We start from the raw sequence: 21,232 nt of genomic DNA on the forward strand, positions 1-21,232 counted from the left end.
TCTGTGCTGTTGCACCCACTCACTGCCATTCCCTATCCGCTCTGCCCCAGGCGAATTGTCTCCCCCACCCCCAGTCCGTGCTTCTTCACTTCCCCCACCTCCCCTGAGCTAACCCAGTCAGTTTGCTCAACCACACACTCCCCCATTCAAAACAAACCGGAATCACAACATTTCAAATGATACAAAGATCTGACAGATGTGTTAATTTGAAAAATATAAAACTTTAATAAAGGCTACATCTCTGAATAATTACATAATTATTGTACCAAGGATTCTTAAATCAAACTCTTTTGTAATGCATAATTTACACAGAAAGTAAAACAAAATGCCATAAAACATGATTACAACACTCAAAAGCATAAAAATATCTTTATACATAAACCCTTATTAACAAAGGGAGAGGTGACCCTCAACACAGGGTGACACACAGTATTAATAATACCATGCAGGCACAGGTACTGTACTGGATAAACAAGTAACACTATTAATAGTGTGTAAAACTCCCACAATATTTACACAGGTATTGTACAAGTTACGCCCAGCAGGAAGGGTGCTGGCAGAAAGCACGACAAGGACTCAGGCTAATGGTTCAGACCGTGTTGGATCAGCAGAGTTCGGTCTAGTCTCTCGGTGTGCCATTCAGATGAGGTTCCTCTGTGCCAATTTAACGCAGAGTTAATGCTTTAACTCAGTTAAACAGCACACGGAGAAAATTAATACAGGAGCTAAATGTTTACAGAGCAGCACTTACATCAATTCAAGCCCTAGCATTTTACAGACTATTCCTTTTGTTATTGGCTGTGGGGCTTAATTTAACATCTCTTGAGTTTAACACCCTCAGAACAATTAAATCATTTTTGTTTTGAAGGAAAAAAAATCACAGCTAAAGTGAGTTTGAGGTTCTGACAGGAAGAGTGCACAACTTAAGGTTTGTGGGGAAGTCTATTTTGGTCCGTGTCGGATGCTGTAACTGGCAGAGAATCCAGAATCCACAAAACCAAGCGGACATAGAGACAGATGAAGAGGAGAGAGCTAGTGATAGACAGAGGGAGAGGAATATAAAGATAGAGAAAGATAGATAGATAGAAATAGCTAGAGAAAGAGATGGGAAGAGGGCGAGATAAGAGAGAGAGCAGGAATGCCACAATCGGAACAAGATGTGGAGATGTACAGCTGGCTGGTCAGGTCTGAAAGTGCGAGGCTCCATCTGCAGGTTGTTGAGCAACTTCCAAGAATGGTTTGTATCCCTTGCAAGTTCTCCAGATATTAATAAACCAGCCTCATTTTCAACCCTTTGCTCCCTGCTGGAGATTGAAGTGTGAATTGCATCTGTGAGAACACTGCTGCTTGTGCAGGTGTTGCTGGTTATTCTGAACAGATTCGGTTACTGATACTGATGCAACACAATTACGATCCAGATTTTCAAAAAAAGTCGGCATCATCTCTGATTCTGCTGCCAAGTTACCGTGTGATGGGCCAGGTCAACTTGCAGCCATGTTGCACTCCCTTCCAGTGAGCTCCCTGCTGTGTCCACAGGATCTGAATGAGCACAGGGATTGGGCGGCTACCACACAGGTGAGGGGTCGGAGAGCTGGCTGCACTGGAAAACACTCATTACAACCTGCACTTGGGTTATCGCTGGAACTTTCTTATGTTGGGAATATCGCCACAAAGCAGAAGCGGGTGGTGGCTTGTTGGACAGACCTCTGTGGATATTCGTGGGTCTGAAAGGCATGCGACACCATTAACGTCACATGGAAGGTTGCCACAGGCAAGGTTGGTTGTTATTTCTGTCAGAACATTAAGACATGGTTATGGTTCTGGTGTAAGTATAAAGCAGCATAAAGGTACCAAGACGTGGTGACTTGTTTCAGTAAAATGACAAGAAAAATCACAATCAGCTTCACAATGTCATTCAAATAGACAGAGGTGCTTCTCATTATAATGTGAGTGTTATTGCAGGAGCTTTTAGGCTGGTCACAGTGGGAAGGACAGTCGGGGAGGTGGGTGGGTTCTGGGTGACGGGTGGCAGTGGGGAGGGCAGGGAGAAGGAGCTGCCAGCACCAATGGAAGGGGTCCCATGTCAATGCAGTAGCAGCACATCCAAACCCAAATATGCAGATACAGGCTCAGTAAATCTCAGGACATGCTGCCTGTGAATGGGCAGTCTCTTCATCTGCACAGCAACTCAGGAAGCCACAGTTAGACCGAGATCTCTGTAAATAACCAATAACCCAAAAGTGGTCATTCTATAATGTAGCTTGCTTTTGTTTTAAATAAACTGTTTCTTGATCTCTACATCTGACATGAGGCAAACAATGCCCGAGATTTCATCCTGGATTCCATTGCAACACAGCTCTGTAGTTTTTAACTGTCCCACAAAATGCCAGAAGCCTGTTTTGAAAAAGTCCCTTTTAATGAATCAGTCGATTCGTTCCACCTTGCCCAAGATCTTTCCCTCGTACATGGGCAGCGGGCTATCGTCGTTCCGAACCTCTTCAAAAACTGCTCCACAGTCAAACTCGTTGCTGGCTCGCTTGAAATAGTACCTGTGGGAAATGGTAAACAGAGCAAATAGGAAAGAGAGAGGGAAATGTGGGAGAGAGGGCGGAAAGATCAGCTTAATATCACCAAATAAAAAATCCCACAAATGTGCATTGTAACTTAAAGTGTATCTAATGGTGAGGACTTGGTGTGGTGTCAATAGGAGCTGGAAATATTTTAAGTATTTTAAACTTGATTGGTCTAGTGAGTAACCCAATATTAAATAACTAAATCTTTAATGGACCTCTTGCTGGCCTTACTTAGTCATTTTTAGTACATTTTCAAAAAATGTTGTGGCGTTTTGGAAGGTGTTTATTGGTGCCCTTGTGCAGGAGAAACAGCTTGACTCCCTGGTCACCTCAGAGGCAATGAGTAGAAACTCTTCTCAATGATTCATTTGATCAAGGATTATGTCAGCTATGTGAGCAGAGTGAGCTTCTACGGAGCTATGCTTCAAATGAAGAGACAAGATTGCACAGGAATGTGTTTGAAATGTCACTTTTTAATTTTGGGTGAGTTGTTCCAAAAGAACGGCGTGTAATCTGTAAACCTCCACCAAACCCTGTCCACTTTCACCAACACTCCAACCCTCCAGGTTTAAAGATGAGGATTTTAAATCAGATGCCCCACCAGATGATGAGGTCCTCATGGCACTGGGTGGCCAGGGATGGACAACTGATCTCACAGTTGCTGGCTGGAGGAGCTCCCCCACCCACTACCCCCAGCTCATCAAACCCAATCCCACCCCCGCCCCCCCAGTGCAGACAGCAGACCGTCCCATACCTGTAGTTTCCTTTCTTGCTGAGCTGTTCCTTGAAGTGGGCCAGGGTCAGGCTGTGTCCTTTCATCATCCTGCGGTAAGGAATGTCCTCCCCACAGAAGAAGTAGGTAACGACCAGCTCACCGGGCGGTGTTGTGTGGGCCAGAGCCGTCTGCTTCTTTGGTGCCTTGTGCCTGTGAAGGAAGAAATAATGACATCAAAGGTCATGGTGAGGCAGGGGACATTTTAGAAGCTAGAAGCAGAGTCATACAGCACGGAAACAGGCCTTTTGGCCCAACTCATCCATGCCGACCAAGATGTCCATCCGAGCTAGTCCTACGTCCACAGTTGGCCCATATCCCTCTAACCATTCCCATCCATGTGTCTACCTTAACTGAAGGGGATTGGTTTCCAAAGCCTCACCAGCAACACACAGGTCCGTACAGCATGGAGGTGGAGCCTTGAGGGTCTGACAGCAGGGAGCTGTGCCAGGATTCCTGCTCTACGTCACTAACACCTGCAGGTACTGTTACTGTGCGAGGAACAGTATCAGTGGCTGGGCCGGGGGTGTGGGGAGGGTTTGGGTCACACAGTTGGGGCAGGGATGGGGAAAAGGGGAAGTTGATGGGTCGCTTGTATCTAAGCTGGGAGATGGGGGAATCCTGTTGAAACAAGTCTCTGGCGTGCGTTCAACCCAGGGAGCAGTAAAGATAAAACCGGAAAATGCTGGAAATACTCAGCAGGTCAGGCCGCAGCTAACAAAGTGTCTTCAACTTGAAACGTTAACTGTCTCTCCCTCCCCACAGGTGCGGCCTGACCTGCTGAGTACTTCCAGCATTCTCCGGTTTTATTTTTGATTTCCAGCTTCTGCGGTTTGGTTGACTTTCATTTACTGGGAGCAGATAATCTGCAGCGCCTGTTTGTACCTGTTTATCCAAAGCTGACACGAGGGAATTGAAGGAGTAAGGATGACCCAGTGCAGAAACTCATTAACCAGCTAAACTCGTGACCTTAATGGGGGAGGAGGATAGACGATGGCAATGTTTAGTCACACTGTGGAGTGGCTCAGAACTTTTTTGCTGATCAGGAGCGTTTATTATTGTGAATAAAATGTACACAACATTGATCAAAGGATCATGAAACCTTTGCAAACCAGCTTTTTAGTTTCTATCTCGTTCTGTTCACAGGCCTGTCCAAGGTCAACTAATTACTGAAGAGCAATACCGTCAGGTGTCTTAGTGTGACTTCAAACAAACTCAGCACCACACAGAGGGAGACTGAGAGTAAAGGACGCACAGTAATTATTTTGACTACTTTAATTCTACTTCAGGTTCGTACCTCTAGATATTGAGGGAACTGAGGGATTTGGGATTAGTGCGGGAAAGGACAAAAGATAAACCATGATCTTGTTGCACAGCAGAAGAGGAGATGGGCCGAATGGCCAACTCCTGCTTCCAGATCTTATGTTTTATATTCCACAGAATGTGATCCTATAATTGCCCTAATCCCACTCCATGCTTCCCTGAACAAAGGGAACTGAAACGAAGATTCCCAGTTGATTCCCCACCAACTGGGACAAAGTTACTTACTCTTCTGTGGGAGAGGTCAGGCCAGGGTTCGACAGGGACAGGCTCCCTCCTGGTGCTGGGGCCCCATGAGTTCTGTCTCGCTGTAAACTTGATGTTGAATATCTGAGGAATGAGAGATAGGGCGAGTGAGAGAGTTGGGTGGACAGACAAAAGGACAAGGAGACAACAGAGAAACAGACAGGAAGAGGGAGGCAGAAGAAGAGACCATGAGACAAAGGGGCAGAAAAAGAGACCAAACACAAGATCGAAACCAAGGCATTGAGATCTGGGATACAGAGACCAAGACACTGACAGCAAGAGAGTGTCCAGGACCAAGGGAGAGTCCAGGACCAAGGGGGAGTCCAGCTGAGACAAAGAGAGAGAGTGAAAAGCTGAGACCGTATAAGATGGAGGTTGAAACAAGCCATCAAGATCAAGATTCAGTGAGATTGAGGATGGCCTCCGTGTGTGAGAGCAATGAGAGGGCAGACAGCAAAGGGTCAGCGATACGTCCCCTGCCACAGGGGCCAGGGAGGTGGATCAGTTCGTACCTTTGCTTCTGAGTTTTGGAAACTTTCTTTTCTTCTTCCAGCCTGCGCCGGGCTTCTTCCAGTTGAGCCAGAGTGTTGGGCGGTGGCAGAGGAGGCATGGCCGGGTCCTGTATGAAGGGGTGTGAGGGCTGGGCACTGCCCCGTGGGTGGGTGGTGCCCAGGTGCAGCCGGCTGCTTCGCTCGCCTGTGGAGCCCCTCAAGCTGTCGGAGACCATTCCTTTCTTCATACACTGGACGCTGTCGGAGACAAAGGCCGTTAACCTTCCCAACTCCTGATCCATGTGGGTCATCAGTGACCACCCCCCCCCGTCATCCCCCTCCTCTTCCCCATTCCCCATTCCCAGTCCCAGGATTCCCGTGTGAACTGAAACACCCTCCACCTTGGGAGCAACACTGCACTGATCCTGCACAGAGGGGCTTCTGCCAGAGCTTATCGGGTGAAGAACCAGGGGTGGGGACTCTCCTCACTCCCCAAACCCAAGCTTGGGACGTGGTGCGGGGCTCTCTGGCTGAGACCCGTAAACACCGTCAACTCCTCCCACTCACGTGTCCCTCATACACGCACCACCTCACACAGAGAGAGCACCTCACAACGTGCACGCATCACCTCACACACACACACTATCTCACACAGACCACCTCAAACAGTGAGACCACCTCACAACACACACATCACCTCTCATAGAGAGACTACCACAGAGAGACCACCTCACAACGCGCACACATCACCCCCCCATACACACACACAGACCACCTCACACAGAGACCACCTCACAACACACACATCACCTCTCATAGAGAGACTACCACAGACAGAGAGAGCACCTCACAACGCACACGCATCACCCCCCCATACACACACACAGACCACCTCACACAGTGAGACCACCTCACAACACACACATCACCTCTCATAGAGACTACCACAGAGAGACCACCTCACAACGCACACGCATCACCCCCCCATACACACACACAGACCACCTCACACAGAGACCACCTCACAACACACACATCACCTCTCATAGAGAGACTACCACAGACAGAGAGAGCACCTCACAACGCACACGCATCACCCCCCCATACACACACACAGACCACCTCACACAGTGAGACCACCTCACAACACACACATCACCTCTCATAGAGACTACCACAGAGAGACCACCTCACAACGCACACGCATCACCCCCCCATACACACACACACAGACCACCTCACACAGTGAGACCACCTCACAACACACACACATCACCTCTCACACACACCACCCCCCCAGCCCAAACATCCAGCCCAACCCACCTCCATGTTATACCCATCACCCACACACACTGAGCACAGAACTGCCCTCCCCACAGAGTACCCCATCCCAGACCCAGCACCCCACCCCTGACCCCGCGATGGTGGGACGGGGAGCTCTCTCCTCACCTGTGGGTCCGGTGCTTGCTGGCGGGCCGCTCGCTCTCCAGCATCCACTGCCACACGTTCTGCGCCCGATCCGTCTCCTCCCCGGGGAGCTGTGGGGTGGGGAGGGGGAGCGTTCCCTCACTGGGAGTTGGGCCGCCACAGTCTGGCACTTGCAGACTCCGCCTGGGCACAGAGCCTCTGCTGCTGCAGAACAAACAGGGGGAGGGTGAGTGGGGGGGACCGCCCTGATGGCCATCAGCTCACCGTCTTACTGTTAACCCCCGTGCCCGACCCTCTGTCTCTCCTGAATACACAGAGGCAGGGTGAGTGGGGGGGACTGCCCTGACGGCCATCGGCTCGCCGCCTCACTGTCAACCCCCGTGCCCGACCCTCTGTCTCTCCTCAAGATGCTGCTTCAGCCTCGGATTCTGACCTGCAGGCTCCTGCTCCCGAGCCCAGGAGCACAGAGGGTAAGAGCAGAGATCCAGTGGCTCAGGACAGGCCAGGGGAACTGGCGGGACCCCCACTCCCCCACCGTCCTTCTGATCACTGAAGGGACCCCCTTTCCCCACTCCCCCCCCCCCCCCCGTCCTTCTGATCCACTGTGCGGGCTTTAAGCACGAAGCTGCTCACTCCATCGCCTTGCCCCTCCTACACTGCTTTCACCAGGGACCTCTCTTCCATCAGGAGGAGACACCAACCTAGGAAGAGGGGGCCATTCAGCCCCTTTAGTCTATTCTACCAGCCAATCAGCTGCTCCACATGTAACCCTGCCCGGAGTTGGCACCTAGCAGGCTGCGGGGGAGGGGGGGGAAGGTATGGACGCTGCGGTAAAGGTCCTTACACACTCCAACGGGGACGCTCGGTGCCTGTATCCCAACGCAGACCTCCCACTGATGCTCTGGGGGTCCCTGAAGATCCCAAATCCCAGTCCTGCTGAATCTGGGCCAGTGGGCCACCCAAAGGCAATGAAGGGGTGAGAAGGGCTGGGTCTCCTTACCAAGCCCCACACTGGCACTTTTGGGGGGAGAGTTGGTCAGTGTGTGCCCCCCACTCTGGTGGGCAATCCGTGAGCAGCAGCTTCGGATCAGGGGATCCAAAACATCACCCCATTCACCTGCAGACTTCACAGAACGACTGCCATCGGTAACTGAATTGTGAAGTAACAGCGAGGGGCTCTGGTGAGGGTGGGGGTGAACTTTTTCCTTAGGGAGGGTGCTTCGGAGGGGGTCTCAGCATGGTCGCCCCCCCCCCCCCCCCCGCCCCGTTAATCTCAGCACCATGTTGTGGTTGAGGCACGAACGCGGGTGGGTGGGGGAGCCAGAGGCGGTGGCGGCACCTTCCTGGGGTCCCAGCCAGCACCATGAGGTGTGGTCGTCAAAAGGCTGCTCCTGCCCAGGGAGGGAGGGTGGGATGGGGGGTGGTCCTGTGGGTGGGCCGCCCAATGGGTTCATCAGCTGGACGACCAAGGGAGCCAACGAGGCCTCAGAGGGGCCCTGCGGAGGATGAACCTTGGGATCGGAGATGAGGAGGTCTTACCCAAAGGCGCTCTGTTCCACTGGCGGTGGGGGCAGTTCAGCCTTGGAGTGTCCGCGTGACTTGGCGTAGGAGCAACAGTCGGCCTTGCTGGGACAGAGGCACTGGACGCGGTGCGCAGCCTCAGCCTCGATCTGCTCCTTGGTCTTGGGGATGGTGTGGTGGTGGATGTAGTGGTGATGGACGTACTTGGCGCTCTGTTTGGAGAGGTATCCTTTGCGGACGATCCCCGGGGAAAGGAACTGGGGCCCAGGACCCTGCTGAAGCCTGGCCCCCCTTGGACAATCGGCCGAGGGCGGGGAGTGCCTCCCGAGCCCCGGAGACTGGCAGCCGGGGGTCTTCAGCACCCGCGACAGGTGGTCGTCCAGGATGGTCTGCGGGTCATCGTCGCAGCTCCCGGGGGGCAGCAGGGTCAGGGGATGCGGCGGGTGCTGGGGCATGGCCTCTGTCCCAGGGTGGCCCTTCGCTGCAGGAGCTTCACCATCTTCCCCTTCATCCTGTCGACAAAAGCAAAATGGCCCTGAACAAAATCGCCACAAACACTGTGTCCGCGCCGCCTCTACCTCCGAGATCACACTGAGGCATGAGGCTGCTGATGCTGTAACTTGGAGCAACACACAAAATGCTGGAGGAACTCAGTGAGTTGGGCAGCATCTGCAGAGGGAAGTGGACATTCGAAGCCTTGGGTCAAGACCCTTCATTGACACAGTTGATGAAGGGTCTTGACTAAAATCGTTGACTGTCCATTTCCCTCCACAGGTGCTGCCTGACCCGCTGAGATCCTTACCTCGATCACACCCGACCCTGCACCTCAGCTTTACATTTCCCACCTGATCTCCAAATCCCTCAATTCCCTGGAAGTCATTGATCCCGGCCTCGAATGTCCCGAGGATCACAGGTCTCCAGAGTCCCAAGGTTTCAAGTCCTAAGTGAGGACATTTCTCCTTGATTCCACCCTCCTCCTTCTCTGTCCACGTGTTACCCACAACCACTACTGCAATGTACATGGGGCTTAATTTTCACCTGGTGCAGGGTGGGTAGCAGTGGGGATTTTCACCTGGTGCAGGGTGGGTAGCAGTGGGGATTAGCCATGGGCAACGTGCAGAACTGGTGTTCCCCAAGATCCAGTCAGTTTCCCAGATTAACTCCACCCTCCCACCCTGCATTCACAGATCATAGAATTGTACAGCACAGAAATGGGCCCTTCGGCCCATCTTGTCCATGCTGACTGTGATGCCCACCCGCACTAATCCCATTTGCCCGCATTAAGCCTGTATCCCTCTATGACTTCCCTATACAAGTACCCGTTCAAACCATCTTCTAAACATTGTAATTGTATCGGCCTCCACCACCTCCTCTGGCAGCTCGTTCCAGATATTCACCACCCTCTGGGTGAAAAACTTACCCCTCAAGTATCCTAGAAATTTCTCCCCTCTCACCTTACACCTGTGCCCTCTCGTTCTAGACTCCCCTGCTCTGGAAAAAAGACTCTCACTATCTGTGCTATCTTTACCCTTCATAATTTTATAAACCTCTGTAAGGTCACCCCTCAGCCTCTTACGTTCCAGTGAGAACAATCGCAGCCTCTCCAATCTCTCCCTTTAACTACAGCCCTCTACTTCTGCTGACTCTCTTCTGCACTCTCTCTGTTGCTACCACATCCTGTAGCGTGGCGACCAGAACCTTTCACAATGCTCGAAGTGCGGTCCAACGCACGTGTACGTAGATTGCGTCGTACAAACACAGAGGCGGCATCCGCCGCCCCGAAAGAGCAGGTGCCCGACATGACAAGGTTGCAGGCAAACTCTTCCTTCTTCCTAACATTTACAAGTGGGACTGGACGGCCTGACTAGGACTTGGGGGGGGGGGGGGGGAAGAGAGAGAGGCATAATGAAATTAACACAGTAAAGCAGGGAAAATTTACTTTTCATGCTGCATGCTAATGCTGACTGTATTTTAAAACCCAGTTGATATTTTCCATATCACCATTATTCAACGTTTCTAAAGGTGGGGCATGTGTTACAGAGCGGAGGATTAGAATGACTTTCCCTCTCCCACCAGCCCCCCAGCTTCTGGAGGTGGCTGCTGCCTGGCGGGCTGTATCCTACCTCTGTGATCTGCTGCAGCCTCTCCTCCAAGCTGTCCATGGTGTCCCGCTCCCGCTTCAGCTTCTCCAGACGGGCGATCAGCTGAGCGGCAAAGGCTGCTGGCTCCACAGGAGTCATCTCCTTCGGAAGGCGGTGCGTTCTCTACGTGGAGAACAGAGCCCGCATTTAACGACTCGACCCTCACCCTACACATCCCAGGGAAAGGGGTGGAGAGAGGGAGACAGCGAGCAAGATGGCGAGAGAGGGAAAGAAAGACAGCAGGAGAGGGAGAGAGAGAGAGCGAGAGAGAGAGAGAGAGAAAGGGAGAGAGAGAGGGAGAGAGAGAGGGAGAGAGACAGAACAGAAGCAGTGTATTTGTGATCTTGTGCTCTGGTAGCAATGAGCTGGGGGTTTTATGAGCTGCTTACAGTGGCCTCATGGTGTGACATCCTCCCCACCAGCACTGGCCCAGGGCGAGATCAGTTGGCTGCCCTGCTCTGTCCCTCTGTAGTACAACCAGCTCATCAGTAGCTTCACAGAAGGCTCAAGCTTTTTCAAAGGGTGTTGTTTAACATCAAAAGAGAAACGAAGGTGGGAGGGAGGCTTCTCTAACAGAAGTGGGTTATAAACAGAAAACGAAAATTAAAAAAAATAGAAAGATGGTGGAAAGATGGAGTCAAACTGGTGCAGATCAGAGAAAATGTGGTAATTTAGTTCCTGGCAGCATGCTGGCTTGCTTTGAGGATCTGTTGGCTGAAGAAACCCTGTGTTCTTTTTCACTCCTTCGCTCTCCACTTCTGTCTCTTTGTACAGAGTGTGAAGTGAATCAGCTGCAGGCTACTTGTGCTACACTGCTGGGCTCGGCTGCCTGAAGCTGTGGCTACCAGGGGAGGAATGGGGCAACCAGGGCTTCAGGAGCAGAGAATCACGGCCTGGTAGGGGTTGGGGGTAGGAAAGAAAGAAAGAAATATCAACCGGCCATGGTCAGGGCTGGATCCCCACCCTCCTTTCCCCTCTCTGTCTCTGTTTGTGATTCTGACCCTCTCTCGTTTAACTGTGTGATTCTCTCTGTATCTCTCTCTTTCCTTGCCTGTCTGCCTGTCTGTCTTTCCCTGTCTCTCTCTATCTGTCTGTCTCTCTCTGTCCCTCTCCCTCCCAGTCTCTGTTTGTCTCCCTCCTCCCTCCCTTCCTCCCTCTCGGTCTTCCGCTGTCCCTCTCTCCCTCTGTATGTCCTGGTCTCTCTCTCTCTCTCTCTCTCTCTCTGTCTCCCTCCCCCCACCATCTACCCCAGGCATCTTCTCATCTCTTTTTTAAGCTGGGCATCGTACCCACCCGATGAAGCAAAAAAGCCTTCTCTAAGGCAACCACACGGCAGCAGCAATGATGCGAGGGCGAGAGAAAGGAATAGCTCTGCTGGAAGTTGTCATTTTACACAGTGGCCGTCTTCTATTCAGCTCCTGATCAAAGCACAGGCTGGCAGAGAATGTCGATTTGGGAGCCCCAGGACAAAATAATCTCATTTACAAGCTCAGGCAATAGAACAGTTGTTGTTTCCAATTTTTGTTTTTAGGAAAAAAACACACATTTTGGCAACTAAAGCTTGAGAGACTTTTCTGTTGCTTGAAAGAGATTTTTGTGCAAATGATTTTTTTTCTTAAGGGAGGGTGTTGTGAAAATTTGGGGATGGAGAAGGGGGGGATGGGGCTGAAGCAGTGAAGCAAGGTACAAAGCTGAACAATGTACACTGGCACATGCACAGACACGTCAGGGGAACAAGATCCCAACCTTAGAGTCCAACAGTCCCACAGTCACCAATAACTCAACAGATCGGGGATCATCTGAAATGCTGAAGGTGTTTCAGACGCAGCCATTGCTTGGCAAGAAAATTGTTCCTTTTATCACAAATAACGAAAGCATAACTGGAAAGGCTGGTTCCAGCTCTGTAGTACTAGATCTCTCATTGCATTTTAAGTTCTACAGACAGACTGTCACTGGGGTACAGTCTCACAGTCACTGACTCACTGGAGTACAGTCTCACAGTCACTGACTCACCGGGGTACAGTCTCACAGTCACTGACTCACTGGAGTACAGTCTCACGTTCACTGACTCACTGGCGTAGTTCCACAGATTCTCACGCCCCACGGGGTTCAATTCCATGGAGCCGTGAATCTGATGGTGGTTCAGTTCCCCAGTGAGGCTGCATGGGACCATGCTCCATGATAACACCGATAACAGAATGCCACTGGACTGCAGGCACTGAGGGGAATCTCCAGACATGTAGCATGAACGTGCCCTTGCCCACTCTCCAGGGGCAGTCATGGTGTAAGCTGATCAACCATCGACAGACTCCGATGGAACCTCAGGGCTCTTCCTGCTCTATGCAGGCCTGGAGCATCCACCTGTTGCCAGGCTGCTTCACCTTGACATCTTTTAGGTTTCCGGGTGAGACCCAGTGATATTCCCAAAAATTGCCTGTCTACAAACACACGTGTACAATTACTGGTAGCCCCAGGGCAAGGCAGGGGGGAACAAAGCACTGCCCAGGGCAGCAGCCATCAAATTTTTGCACTTCCAACACCGTCTGCGCAGGTCCTGGTTTTCTGGGTCCTTGCATCTGTCGCAAATGATATTTACATTGAGACACCAAATGTTTTGATGAACAACAACCCAAGGACAGCACCTGTCAAAACCTGATGGCAAGCCATAGACAGAGAAATACAGGGAGAGGGTGAAAGAAGAAGGAGAACGTGTGAGATAGGGAGAAAAAGAAAGAGAGGCGGGTGGGGGATCTGGAGGGAGAGGGAGAAGGTTGTTGGACTCACAGGAAAGTGAGGTAGTGAGACTTGACCATTGGCCTTGACACTGCGATGCATTTCCCGCTGCTGCTGCTTCTTCTGCCGGTACGGAGGGATCCCGTCTCTGCAAAACAAAATCAAGTAGAAAGTGAGTTATGTTCAAGAGGATCTACAGTGAAGTGACCTGCATCACACAAGAGCCCTTGGGTCACCTGGACTTCCCTGAACCCTCCCCCGACAACCTGGTATATTGTTGGGTTTTGGTGTCAGACGTTGAAGGCGAGAGCAGGTCTCATCTACCCACTCTGACAAGTTCATCCCCATCCCAGTTCTTCACCTTCTTTGGTCAACTGATGAGACCCATCCACAAAGACTCAACAGTTCGGCCAAGAAAGAATAGATGTTAAAGCCACCTGACAGGACACTAGAGGTTCTCCAATCTGAACGAGGGATGCAGGGGTTCACTGCGACGTGTACACTTACTCCCCTGACTGATACCCTACCACATTCGGGATGAGCTGGTGGGCTGGCTCACCACACCCCCAAACACAAGCCTTCTACGTGTTGGCTAGTTACTGGGAAGCTACCATCAGTAAAACCACACACTTCCACCAGAGGGGTCACCACGATAACACAGGCACCTGCTACAACGCACTCTCACCTGAGAACAATGTGGCTCAGGAGGTTGAAGTGAGAAAGTTGTGGGTTCAGCATAAAAATTCAAATGGACACTCCAGAGGAGTACTGAGGAAATGTTGCACTGTCAGGAGTGTCGCCTTTTAGAAAAGGCATTAAATCAAGCTCCCTCGTCCCCTCTTGGAGTATGTAAAAACCCAAAACAGGGGAGATTTTCTTGACCAGTTTACCTCTTTTGGTGACCACTGCTGCAGATTTATCCACTGGCTGTTTGTTGGATCTTGCTGTGTGCCAATGGCTGCTGTGTTCTCTACATTACTATTCCTTAAAAGGTTGAAACGTGCTTTACGATGTCCTGATGTTGAGAAAATTGCAGCGATAATGCAATCCCCACTCCCCTGCGAGGGTCCCCAAGATAAACTCTGCCTGCCCACCTCTCTCTACAGGTGCTCCTCTCTTCCCGGTGAGAGCAAGTCCAACCAGGGTCAACGTTAACACATAGCTGTCCTAACTGAACAACTGACAAGAGCTGCCTCATGCCAAGCCAGTCAGTAACCACCATCTCTGAGGCAGAGCAAGATCCCACGAGTTCAGTAAAGAGGGCAGTGTGAAGTTTTCACAATGTAGCATTCCGTCCATATTTGCTTTATGGAGACACAATTTATGCATTTCTATCGGGACAGAGGAATAAAATGTCCATGTACAAAAATTCTCGAAGGCGCATGTTGAGAGAGAGATCAGTAAAACATGTGGGATCCTGGAATTCATAAACAGAGCTCAAACACAAGGAGGTTATGTTGAACCTGTAAAAACACTGGTCAGGCCACAACTGGAACGTCCCATCCAATTCTGTTCAGTGTGTTTCAAGGAAGAGGTGAAGATCTAGAGTGGGATAAGCTAGAGGATGAAGTAACTCTAGCCCCAGGGGTGAGAGACATCAGCTTGGAAAGTAGACTGAGGAGTTGGGGTAATCTCCGCAGGACGAAGGCTGATGGAGGTGGACGAGGACATGGTTAGTTCAGGCAGGATAAACTGTTCCCATTAGCAGAGGATTAAAAGGACCAGGGGCATGGAGTTAAAAGATACAAGGTAGAAGAGAGGGAATACTTTATCGATCTGAGCGATCTTAGGATCTGGAGCTGCCTGTAGAGGTGGTGGAACCAGAACCAATAAGGGCCATCAAGAGGGAATTGGACAGGCATTTAAAGGGGAATAATTTACAGGGTAGTGGGGAAAGAGTGGGGAAATGGGACTGATCAGATTGTCCCACTAGGAGTGGGCATGTCAATGGGCTGAATGGCCTCCTTCTGAGCTGCAACATATAATCCATGATAATCCTCAACACCCGCTCACCCTACCCTACCTCGACCGGACCATCTCCATTCTGCCTGTCACCTCAGTTCAGGCTAGAGGGAGAGATATCCCAGAATGGATTGTCCTTTGAGGAGACATTAAGCAGACTGAACTGGACTTTCTAGGGTTTGGAATCTCACTGAAATGTAAAAAATACAGGGCAGGTGCAGGAATGATGTTTTTTGCCCCTGGCCAGGGGACACAGTTCCAAACGAAGGGATCGACCAATCACCACAGAGATGAAGGCAAATTTCTTTCCCCTGAAAGCGTGAAGTTTTGTAATCCTCTACCCAAGAGGATGGAGGAGCCTCAGTCCCCGAGTGCATTCAAGGGAGAGATTGAAAGACTTTTTGATGTTAAGGGATCACCAGCCATGATCTTAGTGAATGGCAGGGCAGGCATGAGGGGCTGAATGGCCTTCTCCTGATTCTATCTCCTATGTTCTTAAAGCTAACGAAGCCCTCAGTAATACACCAGAGACCCAGAATAGGTTTTTGTGATCATATAGTTGGAGGAGGATACGTCTGGACTCGTGCACAGACTCAAGTGAGCAGCTGGAATCAAAATCTGGGTGGACAAGGACTCTTCCCAGCTGGGCAGCGTCCGAACTGAACACCAACAATGATAGCTCGTAGTGATGAGAAAAGAGCAGGATCGTTGTAGACCTGGTTTGGCACGCTGGCCTTCATCAGTCAGGGCATTGAGTATTGGAGTTGGGAAGTTACGTTGCAAGACATTGGTGAGGCTGCACTTGGAGCACTGTGTACAGTTTTGGTCATCCTGTTATAGGAAAGATGTCATTAAACTTGAAAGTGTGCAGAAAGATTTACCAGGATGTTGCCTGGACTTGGGGGTCTGAGTTACAAGGAGAGGTTGCATAGACTAGGACTTTATTCCCTGGAACGTAGGAGATTGAGGGGTGACCTGATAGAGGTGTATAAGATCATGAGGGGCATAGACAGGGTGAAAGCACACAGTCTTTTTCCCAGGGAGGGGGAGCTAAAAACAAGAGGTCATAGGTTTAAGATCAGAGGCGAGAGATTTAAAAGGGACATCAGGGGCAGCTTCTTCATGCAAAGGGTGGTGCGTATTGGGAAGGAGCTGCCAGAAATAGTGGTTGAGGTGGGCACATTAGCAACATTTAAAAGCCTTCTAGATAAGTCCATGGATAGGAGAGATTTAGAGGGCTATGGGCCAAACGCGGACAGATGGGACTAGCTCGCTGGGCAACACAGTCAGCATAGATGAGTTGGGCCGAAGGGCCTGTTTCTGTGCTGTATGACTTGATGGTGGTGGGGATGTGTGTTTGAGAGATAAAGACAGCCACCCTACACGTCTATTAGCTTGTGAAGAAAATTAAACATGAAAAGAACTCACAGCCCAGTGAATCAAAAATGGAAATAATCAGTCTTCTTGAGCCTAACCAAAATCTCTCCCCCACCCCTTAACAACACTCCCGGACAAAGATTATGTTTCAAAACCTTTCTGGGAGGTATTGTAAACAGTCTCTACACCTCGATCACTTTCGGCAGCTTATTGATTTACTGTTGCAGGCACCAATCAGCTGCCATTTAAGGGGAGGCCCAATTATCTAACCATTTAAGAGCCAGATGTGTGTGACCTGTTCCTGATGCTGTTCTCCTGCTCCTTTGAAAGGCTCAAACTCATGCGCATATGCGCCAGGCGTCTTTAGTTGGCAGCCTTTCTGAAGCAAGCCTCTGATCTCGCCAACATCAAAAGCTTGGGTTGCAAGATAAGGTAATGTTTGAAGTTTGCACAGCAAGCCTGCCCCTGCGTCAAATCCAAATCCATAAATAAGATATAACTGAGCGAGAGAGAGAGAGAGAGAAAAAAATCAGCTCTTGGCTCCCTTGGTTATCCAGAAGAGGAGAAATCTAACATTGCACCTTCTTTATTTTACTGAAAAGTAAACTCTGATCTGAAAGATTGCCTCCTAATCGCCACATTAAAGTGCCTCTACTTGTTAATTAGAGCTTGTTTTGCCTTAAAGCTCCCCCAGCCCCTCCCTAGTGAGAAACAGAAAGAGACTGATTACTGGCAGTGTTTGTGAAAATTACTCCCTCCTTAATGCTCATCCTGGGCTTCTAAACAATAGGTATTTAAAAAAAAATCACAAGGCTTGCATTTTTATATCCTAGCTTTCAGCTCTCGCCCGCTCCAGAAAGACTGCAATACAGCCATTGCTGTGTGGCCAATTATGTTTCTGAAAGGCAAGGTGACACAGTAAAGCCCTGTGTTGACAAGGCGGTGATGTGAGCACTTCGATGAGACCTCATAAAACCTCCCAGAATCATGTCAAAGAACTTCACAGCGAATAGGTTACCTTGAACTCCCATCACTGTTGTGTAGATGCTGACAAAACAAACTTGTCAATCTGTACACAGCAAGATCCCAAAAAAGAGAGCCACAAAACTAATGGCCAGATTGTTGGCTGGTATTGACTGAAGGGGGCAGCACAGTGGGGTTGTTATCTCAGGGTCCCACAGGCCCAAGTTCAATCCTGACCTCAGGTGCTGTCTGTGTGGAATTTGCCCATGACCACATTAGGTTTCCTCTGTGTGCTCCGGTTTCCTCCCACTTCCCAAAGATGTGCGGTTTGGTAGGTTATTTGTATTGCAAATTTTTTGGCCATTTTTGGCCACATTTGGCCATTGCCAATTGCCCCCAGTATGTTGCTGAGTGGTAGAATCTGGGGAGAATTAAAAAAAAGGGATTAATGTAGGATTAGTGTAAATGGGTGTCTGATGGTCAGCATGGACTCGATGGGCCAAAGGGTTGTTTCTGTGCTGTATCTCTCCATATGAAGGAGACTTTGTTTAACCAAGATCTGTAAGATGATATGATCTGTAAATGGCAGGAACCCGAGGAATGTTGATATACAGAGAGACCTTATTGTGCAAGTGCACAGCTCCCCGTAGGTGGTGACAGGTGGATAGGGGAAGTGAGAAAGGCAGTTAAGATACTTGCTTTCATAGGCCAAGGCACTGAGTACAAGAGTCAGGACATCATATTGCAGTGCACAAAACACTGGTAGACCACACTTAAGAGTTCTGGTCACATCACAGGATGTGGTAACAGGAGAGAGGGTGCAGAAGAGATTCACCAGGATGTTGCCTGGAATGGAGGGCTGTAGTTATAAGGAGAGGTTGGATAGGCTGGGTTTTTTTCTTGCTGGGACATAGGAGGCTGAGGGGTGACCTTATGGAGGGGTGACCAAAATTACGAGGGGCAGAGGTGGTCAGACTCTTTCTCCCAGGGCAGGGGAGTCTAGAATTGGAGGGCACAGGTTTAAGGTGAGAGGGGAGAAATTTGAAGGACATCTGAGGGGTAAATTTTTCACCCAGATGGTGGTGGATATCTGGAACAAGCTGCCAGAAGAGGTGGTGGAGGCAGATACAGTTATGTTGTTTAAAAGGCATCTGGACAGCTACATGGATAGGAAAGACATAGAGGGAGATGGGTCTAATGCAGGTAAATGGGAGTAGTGTAGATGGGCATCATGGTCAGTATGGACCAGTTGGGCTGAAGGGCCCATTTCTGTACTGTCTGTTTCTGTGCTGTCTGTTTCTGTGATTTCAAGATCTCTTGAACATTGTCACTGCGGGGTGGCAAGACCTCAGGTCAATCTGCGGCACCCCCTCAGTCCTTCAATACTGCACTCGAATGGTAGCCTCTGTCAAAGTACGGGGCTCCTGAGCTGGGGAGGGGAGAGGAGGGGAAGGGCTCAAGTCTGAACTTTCTAGCCACCCTGTAGAAGTTAGTTGCTTACAGGCCTGGGATACAAAGGGTTAAGCACAACTTCCTTTGTCAATCTATAAACAGAACACTGGAAGAACTCAGCGGGTCGAGCAGCATCTGTGGAGGCAAAAGGTGTAAGTCGCTGTTTCGGGTTGAGACCCTGAATCAGGGCATCTTGACCCGAAACGTTGACTCACAACTTCTCCACAGATGCTGCTTGACCTGCTGAGCCTTTTGTTCCAGGTAACACTATCTGCAATCTCGTTCATCTTCCGTTCTCCATGTCGTGAGGTGTTGGGGGGGGGGGGGAGGTGGTGGGGGGGCAGGGGTTGAGACGGGCAGAACAGCCCAGCCCAGGAAAGATTTAGGACCCACTGGGGCCTGTCTGGCGCTAGGAACCTCGGACTCTACACAGAAGAGATTAGATGCTAGTTGAGAGCCTTCTTCGTTGAACATTGACAGCTGCTGGATGCAACGGCTTTCAAATGCAATCAGTTAAATTCAATTTTGTAATAAAACATCTGAAAGAGTTGCCATGTGTACCCATTTGTTCCCATCAGAAAGAAGTCCTCAGCAGGTTACTCAGCCAGCCAACACTGACATGGTACGGTGCACCAGGGAACCAGCAAAGGCTCTTTTCAAACACGGGTCCACTGACATTTCCCATTCAGTCCAGCAAGTAATTCTCAAGGCAGCCTTTGGGCCTCTTATTGCAACCTCCCCAGCACTCTGCAATCCCCCCCCCCCATTTGAAACAAACGGTAGGCTGAAAGCCTTTTGTCCACACACCTCAATTTTCAGCGCCGGCTTTAGGCATCCGCCATTACTTCCCATCCTGACATTTCCCCCGATCCCTATCGACCACTCCCAATTCAGAAGTTCCCGACAGCTCAGGAACGTCCCATTGACACCAAGCCCAGCCCCATCCATGGGTACCAGCTCACTGCCTTTACACACCCACACATGCACCTGTATGTACATCACACACACAAACACATGTACATGCATGTATACCATACATACATGTATGTGCATGTACACCACACATGTGGTACTGTATCTCCCCTCTCTGTGCACTTTGGAATGAAGAGGCTGCATAGTCTACAACCTGGCCAAGTACGCCACATTAAAGAACACGGTCACACTTTCCTGACCTTTGTCCGTCCCACACTTTGCCAGGTTCCAGGGCCACTGCCCCTGACCTACCAGAACGGCCCCACCAAGGACTTATCTCTGTGAGCATCACCACAGCCCCCACTGATGCCCATGGGATCAAATGTCCCCCCTCCCCCATCATCTGAGGCTCCTCTTTGACCCAAGGCCCTCTACCACCACCCCTACCTAACCCTCCATTCCAAGCAACCGCTCCTCCCTCAAGGCCCCAACACGCCCTTCAGTCAGTGTGATGAGAGGCAGAACATACAGACTGGTGGGCTGAATGGCCTCCTCCTCATCTGCCTGGGAGCCTCCTTTCCACTCGGACATTCCCATCTCAGGGGCGTTTTCACTTCTGTGATCAGGGCTGTGCTTTCTTTAGAAACCCAATGCCCTTTGATAAGTTTACACCCTGTTTACACTTTAAACCTCGTGTCAGACAGAATTGAGATCAAGGTTTGAATAAGTAACTGGTGTCAGTCGGAGGCTCCGTCACCTCTGATCCAGGCAACCTGGTGCCATATTAAAGTGGACTGTTGGTCATGGGACCCGGAGTCCAAAGGAAGCGAGTACATACAGAGCAAGAGCAGGACAAACCTGGAGTCAACCTAATGTGAACTGGTGCACTGACCTCTGCTTTGTTCACCCCAAGGAACTTACATTAATGACCCAATCCCAATGCAGATCTGTCAGCATCAAGCAACCTGTGCTCTTTCACACCACGAGTCAGCCCTTGCCTGGGAGCCCAGACAGTGAGCGTCAGTGGTTGAATTGACCTTGGAGGCAGTCACTGCTGAATCTGACCATTAGTGTGCACACACGCACGCACACATGCACATGTGCACACACAGAAATACGCACACACACGCGCAGAGATGCGCGCACACAGAGATGCACGCATGCAGAGATACCCACACACAGACAAATACACAGATAAACACACACAGACAGACACACACACACACATACGAACACACACACCTACACAAAGAAGTGAAGAACAGGATACCTGCCCCTCCACCAACACAAACCCAGCTGCATGTAGGTGGAGAGGTGGGCTGTGGCTTCCCCAGCAGTTGT

General features: G+C 50.3%; 1 protein-coding gene across 5 annotated transcripts in view; it reads right to left on the reverse strand.

Moving 5' to 3' along the window:
* Nucleotides 1-207: 207 nt before the first annotated feature.
* axin2 (axin 2 (conductin, axil)) overlaps nucleotides 208-21,232 on the reverse strand; it is a 63,310-nt gene continuing 42,285 nt past the window's right edge. For 4 of the 5 annotated variants that reach the window (XM_052032686.1, XM_052032687.1, XM_052032685.1 and 1 more), the window contains 8 exons: nucleotides 13,277-13,373; nucleotides 10,475-10,615; nucleotides 8,370-8,863; nucleotides 6,852-7,034; nucleotides 5,424-5,660; nucleotides 4,894-4,995; nucleotides 3,328-3,498; nucleotides 208-2,549 (listed from right to left, as the gene is read on the reverse strand). In XM_052032686.1, the coding sequence (XP_051888646.1) occupies nucleotides 2,423-2,549; nucleotides 3,328-3,498; nucleotides 4,894-4,995; nucleotides 5,424-5,660; nucleotides 6,852-7,034; nucleotides 8,370-8,863; nucleotides 10,475-10,615; nucleotides 13,277-13,373 (1,552 nt within the window). In that variant the 3' untranslated portion in view covers nucleotides 208-2,422. The remainder of the gene's footprint in view (nucleotides 2,550-3,327; nucleotides 3,499-4,893; nucleotides 4,996-5,423; nucleotides 5,661-6,851; nucleotides 7,035-8,369; nucleotides 8,864-10,474; nucleotides 10,616-13,276; nucleotides 13,374-21,232) is intronic. The other variant, XM_052032689.1, reaches the window with a different exon arrangement.

The sequence above is a fragment of the Pristis pectinata genome, chromosome 18 (assembly GCF_009764475.1).
Source record: "Pristis pectinata isolate sPriPec2 chromosome 18, sPriPec2.1.pri, whole genome shotgun sequence".
NCBI classification, from domain to species: domain Eukaryota; kingdom Metazoa; phylum Chordata; class Chondrichthyes; order Rhinopristiformes; family Pristidae; genus Pristis; species Pristis pectinata.